Here is an 11,195-nt window from a genome sequence, read left to right as displayed (position 1 = left end):
TATTGACACCACAGCAAGTTCAACGAGAATTCTTATGACACATAAATCAAATAACAGTGGAATAAACAGTTGAATAAAACATATCCTAAGCAGACAAATATTAAGGTGTACAAACAACATAAACTCCACAGCGGCTGCAGCCACAAAAAGAGATGCACTCACACACACATCCGCTATGTTACTAGGCAACGCATCGGTTGCTCTTATCTGTACAGGGAGTTACAACAATGAATCGGTTTGTTATTGGACTCACCTGTCTGGATGTCATTCTGTCTGTCGTCCTGGCCCTGTGCGGACCAATCACAGCCGTTTATCTCAAGGGGGGCGGGTTTAAGTGGATGACTGACAGCGTCACCGTCCAGTCTGCAGGTCTGTTCAGTGCACGAAACTCAAATTAAACTGTGAAACTAGACAGCGCTGATGAAATGTAACTCGATATTCTGTTACTGTTTTGTATGGAAGCCCGTGACCGCCACTGAAAGAAAAATATTGCCATGGTTAGTCAAACCTATAAGATTAAAAGTCACAATAATGAGATAAAAAAGTCGAAATTATGAGATAAAAAGTCGAAATTATGAGATAAAAAAGTTGACATTATGAGATAGAGTCACAATAATGAGATAAAAAGTCGAAATTATGAGATAAAAATTCATAATAATGAGGTAAAGTCAAAATTGAGATAAAAAAGTTGAAATTATGAGATAAAAAGTCATAATTTTGAGACAAAAGAGTCATAATTACGCTTACTTTTTTAAAATCTCATAATTACGGTTTACCATGGGGATACTTCTCCTTCCACAGGGGCGGAAACTAGCTTCCATAGTTTTGCCTTTCTTCATAAAATGTTTAAAAAAAAATTTGCATTTTAGCGTCGCGTTGAAGTGTAATTTAAGGAAGTCAGTGACCTGACCGCCATTGTTTTTGCTCTGAGCAAAGCGCCGTCGTTTCGTTGCTGTGATTGGTTGCTGGTCACGTTTCCTGGCTCTGATTGGTTATAGGTCTATTCAATTGCGTCTGGTCCAGAGGCCTTTTACGCTGCACCGTTGTTAAACCCGATGATACACCTTTGAAATTAAATGAGACATGCATGATTGGTCTGGTGGTGCCAGCTAAACCATAACCATATCCCAACAAGAAGTGATCCCTAATTTGACTGCATTGTTTCAGAGGCGATTCTAGAGTCTGTGGGGGCCCTGGGCAAAAAAATCACAGGGGGCCCCTCAAACCAGCATTCATAACCATTGTAGGTTTAAAAAAAAATAATTGAATCATGCATGTCACTTGTAACAAGAGTAAAAAAAAAAAAACAACTTGCAACGGGAGCGGATGGAGTCAGGTGCGGCACCCTCAGGGAGGTCAGGTCTCCTACGGTCATTGCAAACTTTGCGCATTGTCACAGCTGTAGTTTAAAGTTTGTCTGCCCTCGGGACCAAGCAGCGCCTCTCGTTCAGTAGCGCGTGTGCTAGCCTCGACCCGGTGCGACTGAAACTCCCACCCTCCCCTGACAGCTCAGCTAGGTTCAGGACTAGTACAATGAGATAAGTACTCAAGCAGCCTGCAGGTAAAATAACTGATTTAAAAAATACAAATAAAAAACTCCCTGGGCAAGAGGACAGATATTCCCTGCACACGTTCCTGGTGATTTGCAATAAACTCTATTCAGAAATACAACATTATGGTGCTTATGCGGGAACTTTCTCTTCTCTTGCCTGTGGACATTTCCTCCTACGCTCCTGTCCACGAGGGACTGAAATGTGGGCATGACCCTTCACAGTCAAGAATTCAAACTCTCAAAAAAGAAGGCTACAAGTACATATACATAAAAAGTTTGTTACAGTAAACATGAGTAAATGTAATTCATTCTTCACTTTCACCCCTGCAAACAGTAAAATGCTACATGTAATGCAATCACATAATAGTACACTTTCTGATAATTCATATACGTTTACTTAAGTGACATTTTCAATGCAAGACATTTAGTTGCAAATGAGTATTTCCACAGTACCTTAGTACTTCTCCTACCGCTCTGCTTCTGCTGCTCAGTCCATACAGTGTTTCTCCCAGTGCAGTGCTGACCTCATGTGGACAAATGTATCTTTACACATGAAATGTATCAATGAAATACTGCAGGTGTACACATTTCATTGAAAAGAAAGGGGGCATGATGTAGTCAGGTTAGAATGATGATATTTTAAAAAGAAAATAGGAATTGGCTGGAAATATGTTTATGCGGAATCAATATTTCACACTTGTGCCTATTATAGTGATTTATCTGAGATATGGTTCAATCCTTTATGTCTTATTCATAATCTGCTGTATTCATTCACACACTTCGGAGTATTAAGCCAGGAGGGTGATAACTGCAGTGCTTTACATCATCCAAGGCTGAGCTCTGTTGCTGTTGATAGGTGCCGGTGACGTCAGCAAGCAGTGTGTGGGTGGCTGTGTGGGTGAAGATGACTCCCAAATGAGTGCGTACACTTGCGTACACGTACCTTACAGTCAGAAGGCAAAAGACAGGCTGTTAAACTCCTCTAGGCTAGATTACCTTGAGCTCAGTGTGATGCAGGTAGAGGAAACAAACCTGTTGACCTTCTTAATACCGTCTGACAACATAAATAAAGCTACTATTGAAGCGCTGAATTGGAAATGATGTATGAGAGAGGGAGAAAGTTCTGCTCTCTGAACAGTGGTGTATACTGCTGAAAGAAAAATCCAACAAATGGGATATTTTAGTTCAATTTATTGCACAAACAGCATTGACAAAATGTACTTGGATGTTACAATGTTAAGAGAAGTGGAAAATAAAAAGGTACATCCATAAGGTTCAAAAGCTCTCACGTTTTTTTTTTGACACAGAGGTAAAATGTCACATGACAGGTCCATAATAAGTCCTTTCATTTGGGGAAAATTTATGAATCATTAAGGACAAGGCGGTTCCGGGAAAATATGACGCACAGGTCAAAAGGGGGGGAAAAAGGCAAGATTCATCTGCAAACAGCTCTTTTAAAGCTTTACTTTGCTTCAAAATTGATGGTGACAAATGGTCCTTGTCTGGTATCAAATTGTAGTACATAACATAATCCGATCCAAAAAACCACAGCCCAGATAGGGAAACTATTTCAGGAGGAATTTCTACAGAGCAGACATAATTCAACACAGTATCTTGAATATAAGAAACATGATATAGAAAGCTTTAGCACGTAACAGTGACACATATCTACATTTTGCAGTTTTCAGAAGGGTTATCTTTGCATATGCTGATTAAAAAATATAGTTTAGCTGTGCATGAAGTTACTAAATGTGTGGGACGATCACAGAGTCTAACACATGTTCAGGGTGTGTTTGCATTATCTGATGTGTTGAGTCTTTGGTACGACACGAGCACCGGGATCCAGAGGCCTTAAATTGCAAACGCGCTGACATTGAAGCAGGTGTGATCGAAAAACGCAATGGCTTTTCCCCCCACACTTCACTTTCTCAGTAACAAACTATGCAAGGTAAACACTTTCAGTACAAAGAACTGAACACAAGGAATATCTCTCTTTGTAATCATAATATACTTCTGGGGGGAGGGGTTCTTGTTAAAATTTCGTTGGGGCACGGGGAGTCGAGGCAGAGGCACACAGACAAACAGTCCAGAAAAAGTCTCTTATGGCAATAGGTCAGTACAACAAAAGGCATTGGGGGCAAGAAAAAGATGAACAGAAAACATCATGCCCAAGTTAATTTTGCTTCACAAAGGGACTCACTGTACACCCAAGTAGTGTTTAGTAGGAGATGGGGAAGGCAGACATTAAGCTTTAGAAAGGCACAGAGCTTTAGAAAGCGCATTCACCTAGAACTTACCACTAAAGAAGTGCCAAACACACAAAAGGAAAGTCAAAAAACAAACCAAAGAAAAAACAGGTGAATTAACCATGTTGGCAAGGATATTTAGGATTTGGTTAAACGTAAGAAAATGACAAAAATCAAGGTTTTGTTGCATCATGTCTGGTTGCATCATGGCCGTAGCTCCAACAACAAACTGAGGCTGCGGCTCAACAGCAAAAATGAGCTTCACTGTGAGTGACAATGATTGTTACAGCATATTTAGTGCAATATAATGTAAAAGATAAAGGTTTGGGTGAATCAATAAATGGCACCGAATGACACTTTTGATGAAGAAGACAACATCTCTGTCCATTTTAAATTCACATTTAGTATCTATTTATCCAAAATGCACAAGATGCTTTGTTAGAAAAAGGTGAAACTAGAGGAGGTTCCTGTTGCCGAAGATGTTATTGGGGTCGACGTAGTCCTTGACGGACTTAAGCATCCCAATGCCGACATCAGAGACGGTCTCTCTCATCCACTCCTTCCGAAGTTTCCCCACTGAATGACAGAGGAGAGAAAATAAATAAATAAATAAACTCAAGGAAGAGAACCGAGGGGGAGAAATAGAGGAATCGGCACGGCTGATTGCTCAGCGGGCTGCTGGGAGCCAATCAATCTTGTGAGAGTGAGTGAATAAACAGAGGGTGATAAATGCTTTTATTCAGAGAGGAGAAATGTTTTGCATGGCATGATTTATGGAGCTCAGCAGACTATCAAACTCATTAGGCTCTGTGTGTTCCCAGAGGAGGGGCCGGCTGGCGGCTGTAGCGGGCCGTCCACGGCTCCCTCGCTCTTTGAGCCACCACTCCCCTCCGTTTCCCTCTCTCCAGAGTCGCTGGAGCGTTTGTCCATGTGTGTGTTTCTGTCTCATTGTGCACACGAGCTCGCTCCTCCAGCTGACCCGCGAGGGGTGTTGTGTGCTTGCTTGTCCTGAACGCCGCTCTGTGCCCTCTGACACCGGCCTGATCTACAACAGGGTGCCAAAGCCAACCGCAGAGCACCACACAATGGTCCTCTGACAGCAACACTTTGGCTTTCAGCTGCTCCTCAGCCTCGTCTTCCTCCAAAACCCCAACCTGAGGAGCGAGGGAGGCTGTGGCACCAAGCCTAGTGAGGGTGCCCATTGCTTCACCAGCTGTCCAGCCCGACATACTCCACAGCGTCTGTGCCCGACAGGTTCTTAGCGTAGAGTCTGCAGCCAGCGAGAGGTCTGGTGACTGCGGAGGACTGGGAAAACCTCACTGAAGAGCCAAACTGCTGTTAGAGAACTTCGAATCAAATAGAAACTTTGTTTTTCTACGAGCTGATAAAGCTGCAGAATTTCTTTCACCACTTGTAAACCTGACTACAATCCGTACAATGATGATTGACTTTCAGCTTTAACATTATCTATAGATGTAGAAAATTTAAATAAACCATTTTTAAAAGGTTCCTTATGCTTTTATTTGATAATTGAGACAAAAAAAAAGTGTTGGGAGAATGTTCTCTGGGCCACTGGTTAAAAAACATAACATCAAGTTTGTTTTTTGAGAAATTCACATATATAGTTAGGAAAAAATCTTCTGAATTTACAACATTTGAAAGAAGTTTCTGTAATTAGTTAAATGACATCGAAAAGGCATTGGAGTGCGATGTTATGGTGAAAATTTGTGCTGTATTCTGTTTGTGACTGTATTCTTATTTTATATATTATTTTTTTCTCATTTTAATTTATTTGCTTAATTTTCATTTTCATTAGAAATCGGTACTTTTTTGAAAACTTTTTGCTTAGCTTTTTGACTTGTATTTGGGGGAAGGTTCAGTCATGCAGGAACAATGGGTTAAATGTCTAAAAATCAATAAATATATGCTTTAAAAAATGAATCCTGGCCAAGCCAAGCGGGCAACTGCTCAGGGGCCCCAAGACCCCCAAGGGCCTCAGAAGCCCCCAGACTTGTTACAATGTCATTTGGTCTTTGGTCATTTATTAATTGCACATTTGTTACGGTGATGGCACATCTCAGAGAAAATCAGTTTAAAAACAAAAGCAAAGGGCCGTAATCAAAAGACTCTACATTAAGAAAGACACAAACATTAGTAAAGGAAATGCTAACTTTACATATGTCAGATGGTAAACGTTGACTTTTGGAGGTCGTGTCAACTTGAAAGAAACACGATATCTTTATCCCAAAACTGAAAAAGATAAATTTGAGAACAGCGCAGCTTAGAACAGATGCTGCTGGCAGAGTAAACACTAAAAAACCAGCAGTGTAATCACTTGAGATTAGATAGAAAGGCCTGAAAAAAGGAAGGTGTATCATGGGAGGGTTCACACGCCTTCCCTTCACTCTCTTTGCATCACTAGCAGGGCAGCTCCAGTGCTAATAGGGCATGTTGAGGGAAGGGGCCGCCTGTTATGAGAGTCCAGCCAGGAAACCCAGATGGGGATCAGCCATGAGGCTAGTGAGGCCTGTCTCCTGACAAAACAGGGCAGACAGCAGGGTCACCAGGGACTCTGATACCACACAAACCTCCAGATGGTGACAGAGGGGCCAATCAGCTGCTACCCAATAACTAAGAAAGTACCCTACTCTCCGCAACCTCCTCCTCTTCAGTCCTTTCCTCCTCGTTCCACCTCCATCCCTCCCTCCCTCCTCTCAGGAAAAGGAGAGAAAACAGAAGGTGCTGGGACTGCATCATTGCCTCCATCACTGTGATAATTTACACATCTATCTTGTCATATCCTCTCTTTTTTGCTTGCTATTGCAATCAATCTCACCAGGCTAGGTCTGTGCAGTTGAGACATGCAAAGAAGAGCAGGTAGATATTTCAGAAATGACAGATTTCTTTTGAAGTGTTTCTCTAGTGAGGAAACGCTCAGGGATGCTCAGAGAGAAAGGCGAGCTGGGAACTTCACTGAATCAGGGCATTCTTCTACCTCCTAAGTGCAGTGACCTGGGTGGAGGTGGAGGCAGAGTTTGTGATATTGGAGCTTTGCTGAGCCACAAGGTGAGGTAAAGAAGCTGAGCACCCCGGGGTGGCCCTTATACAGACTGGAGGAGACCATAGTGGCCAGTCGCACCCCCTCGACACGCTTTGCTCTCCCAGAGCTTCTCTGACAAATAGGGGTCAGGACATGAAAGACGAGGGTAAGATAGAGGCCCTGCCTTTCTGTGATATGGCCGAGCCGGAGTATTGGCTGATAGATGGATGACTCTCCTGGTGATGGATGTTCAACAACTCTTCACCGCTGCGACACTGGTGACCTAGTTAAAGAGGACATTTCTCCCAACGTTCTGAACCAGCAAATAAATCAAACATAAAAGATCTTTTTTAGAAGTGATAAACCGACTCTAAACACATTTAAACACATCTAAAGTTCAAATTGTCAGCTTTTTTTTTCATGATGGACAGGAGTCAACCTATGGTGGTGTTAGCTGTGTATTAAGTCCTGCAGAGAAAGAGGTACAGCGCTCTTACATGCCCAGATTCCCTTACCTACGCCCACGCAGAACAACACTGACCTGCTGTAAATACAGGGCCACAAAAATGTATATTTCCTCCGGTGCCCTCCCACCTCACCATACTTGACTACATCTGTTTTGTTTGATACACAAAACCCAATGAAACTAGCTCCATTTGTCAAGCGCTGATTGTGGGCAGACAAACCGGCCTGTCTGCGCTCAGATAGCGAGCCCCACTGTTATTAATCACAATTACAGAGTGGGCCTCGCATGCGGGAGCTGCATCAATATCCCCTCCTCTCCCCCCATGTCACCCCCCGTGCTGCTCGGGGTGGCTGGGCCACCGTTTGGAGGTCAGCATACAGCCGGCGATAACGGTAGCATCATTTACCCCCGCCCGCCGCCTCCTTTTTATTAGCAATCTTTTAATTTTGAACCCATCCCCGCCTTCAGGAAAAATTGTGATTTAATATCGCAGCTGATTCACTGCATACTGTTTTTGACAGGTGTGATGAATAGCCTGAAGTGATGTATGAAAACAGCGAGGCGGATGGCAATATAGATAAGGCAGCCATTTCGGTTAGCCCTTTTGTGGCCCAGAGTTGTTTCGCCGCCCTCCCTTGCTCACGTTTCATTTGGTCACTGCTGAAATGAACAAATACCCAAGTCAGAGCCATTCATCTGAGGCACAGGAGCATATTTTAGACATGTCATGGAAGCAGTGAAAGATCTCTGACCAAATGCACATTTATAGCACGACTGGCCGCCTGCTCACTAGCATGGAAGAGCACGCTTGAAAAAGCTTGCCATGTTGTCTTTTTGCTTCTTTTCACAGCTGCAAATACCATGTCATCCCATTCAATTTTCTGTGTACATCTGTTTAGTACATGTTTTAAAAACAGACACAATTTTTTAGTATGTATTTTTCAGGGTGTATTACCTCCATGGTGATGTGACAAGCTCCCTCCATTGGCAAGAATCTCTTCTCTAGCTGCATGCTGGGAAAAAAACGTAACAAAAACCTGAGTCATTCACTCTCTAGGGTGCTGGAGATTCAACACCACATCAGACATAGTTATGATCTATTAAAAGGACTGGACCACGCCATAATGTTGATAAAAAACTGGTCATACCTCCACTTGTTCGTACACGTGTACTGGATCGCTGAGTCCCCTGTAGTTGAAGGCAAAGTAAAAGTAGACACAGGCGCCAGCGTCGTACGTCTGAGTCACCCTGTAAGACAATAGGTAAGAGTCATGTTTACACAAGCAGAAAAGACTCCTTAAATGTTTCTCCTTCAGCTCTTGGAATCTAATTTACATGAATACAAAGACCAGTGTTTTGTCAAGGTGCTTCATTTTCTTTTAATAAAGGATTTTTTTTTCCAAGAGGAAGTAAAGTGGGAGGTTTGTTTTTTTCCCCAATGAACCCCTGACCTCAATTCCATTCATGGCTTCTAGAAAGCGGAGGCAGCGCGGAAACACTGTCACCTTTAATAACATAACATTATCAGACATTAAATGTACATGAAATGCTTTTACTGAATCATCTGTGCTGCAGGTAATGGGATGACTCACTGATGCGAGACAGAAAAATTCATCAGTTTGTTGTTTAGCCCAGAACAAACTATGTTCTATGTTAGGAATAAAATGCTTCTCCAGTTTGCACATTCTCTCTTTCTTCTCTCTGGCCTTGTCCCCTGTGGAGGAGCAGGGTGCAGAGCCCCTTGTTCATTTGACATGGCCCATCACCTGGCACACTGACTGTTCTAGAGGTTAAATGGACAAATCAATCATGTGACAGACCGCAGCCGGGAAATGAATGACTGTCGCATAATCAGGCTGTGGCCTAATCTGTTCGCAATCGGCGAGCAGAAGCCTGGTGCTCCTCGACCGGCTTGCCGTCTGTTTGTCAGATCGGCCGCCTGTGTGTCTGCGTGGCTCTTGCTAAATCACCAGGGGTCAGAGATAAGACTGGGTATACCCTACTACCTCAATACTTGAACAAAATGTTGAGTATTGTTGACTGTCAAGCACCAAAAGTCATTAAAGTAATGTCTGGTCAGATTCAATTTTTTTTTTTTTATCAGGTAGTTTCTGCCTTGCGTCACAAATCTATATATTTCTTACAGTCAACAAATCTTACGAAAGGACCAAACCCAATAACCAATTGATTGTTCTGACAAGTATTCTCTGTAGATCTTATTCCTCTGTGACATGGAGCTCCTTTTTGTCCACAAACATGAATGAGCCACAGTTGCATTGGCTGACACATTCCTTGTGTCGCTGAATATGTAGTTTATTTTTTGTTATTTCTTTATTTTTGCGTTTACATGCAGTTTAAAAACCCGCTTCTAATCGGGTTAAGAGCATACTCCAGTTCCTCAAACACCATGTCAACACCATACCCCGGGTAAAATCAGAGTGCTCATATCCTGGTTAACAGATCTCGATAACTCCTTTAGTAAGAGTTCTCTTGCATGTAAACGCTTTACCCTGATTATTATCGGGCTTCTCGTCTGCACATGTGCCGGGGTTAGAACTCCCCCTCCCCGGAAGTAGAATAAAACAGGAAGCAACGGCGCCGAAAACGTGAAAAAATAACAACAATAGCGCGTTACCTTTAAATCGAGGGATGATTTCACCATGGCAAGTGTGGGAAACTTCAATGATCCGATTATTCCCTTAACTGGGGTAAGGCCATTTTTGGGTTAGTGATTTTTGGGTTAGAAATACGCTGTCCTGCTGCTGTGAATACTCACTAGAGCACTAGATGTGTATCAATCCACTGCTGAAAATAGTTCAACAACTGTATTTATTTGAGTAACATTTGCATTCCCCTCTTTTAAAATGACAGTGCATATTTGTTGATCTGTTTTTAAAGATTGTGCCACAGACAGGGTAGAAAAGTCGAAAAAGTATTTTCATAGTAACAAGAGTAACACCAGCCTTATCCTTCAACATTTAAGAACCTTTTAAACGTAAGTAAAAACATGTTGTATTGGTATTAGTATCAAAACTCAGTTATTGTATCTGCATTTGTTCCTAGAAATTTGTAATGATACCCTGCCCTAGATGATTTGAGTGTTCTCAATCAGTCTCAATTTGCATTAAAACAAAAATCACCTGCATGTAGATAACGGTGAAAACTGCACCCCTTTGTCTTTACACTCTTGAATGATGCGTGCCTTTACATTCCGGCAAATGTCCAACACCCTGGAAATAAAGTAAAAAGAATGAACCAGAATAAAAAAATAAATAATTAAAGAATAGCAAAATTACATTGACTTATTTAGATCTAAAACATAATACTCAAACGAATAGGAAACTTACATTCAACCAAATTCATTAGCAATGCAAAACTATCAAAATTTAGAAAAAAGACATGAAAGGAGTAAGAGGAGGAGGAGGGGGAGGAGGAGACATGACGACCATTGTGGGAGAGGTTCCCACCAGTGTGGAAATGGCCGCCAGTCCTAAGCATGTGCAGCCGTGTGTTATGGGTGGGGGGGTAATGAGCCAGGCACATATGCTCGCCTCAATGCCTGATCTCTTGGTCTCTCCCGTCAGGCATGTTACACAACACAGAGCTGTGTGTGTGTGCTCCTGGTTGTTATGTCTGTGTGTGTGACAAAACAATGATGAAACCATGTAGAAAATACACCACATGTGAATGTGCGATGATGCTAGTGTGCGTGCGTGCGTGCGTGCGTGTGTGTGTGTGTCAGTAATGGTGGGTTTGTAAGCTGAGGAGGCAAAGCCTACGCCAACGCAGAGCCGGTTAATGGGGGGAGGCATGAAGGTGAAAGTCAAAGACAGAGGAAAAGAGAAATCAAAGAAAGGAGGGGAAACAGGAGCATGTGGAAGACAGAGGACT

General features: G+C 42.5%; 1 protein-coding gene across 1 annotated transcript in view; it reads right to left on the bottom strand.

Moving 5' to 3' along the window:
• Positions 1-2,741: 2,741 nt before the first annotated feature.
• Positions 2,742-11,195, bottom strand: part of agps (alkylglycerone phosphate synthase) — a 30,396-nt gene continuing 21,942 nt past the window's right edge. The window contains exons 17-20 of the mRNA XM_083921499.1: positions 10,445-10,534; positions 8,453-8,552; positions 8,260-8,317; positions 2,742-4,374 (exon numbers count right to left, since the gene is read on the bottom strand). Coding sequence (XP_083777625.1) covers positions 4,253-4,374; positions 8,260-8,317; positions 8,453-8,552; positions 10,445-10,534 — 370 coding nt within the window. The 3' untranslated portion in view covers positions 2,742-4,252. The remainder of the gene's footprint in view (positions 4,375-8,259; positions 8,318-8,452; positions 8,553-10,444; positions 10,535-11,195) is intronic.

Source organism: Echiichthys vipera (genome assembly GCF_963691815.1).
Source record: "Echiichthys vipera genome assembly, chromosome: 10".
In the NCBI taxonomy this organism is placed as follows: domain Eukaryota; kingdom Metazoa; phylum Chordata; class Actinopteri; order Perciformes; family Trachinidae; genus Echiichthys; species Echiichthys vipera.
Note: the sequence above shows the minus strand (reverse complement) of the source record. Positions and strands in the feature narration are given on the sequence as shown.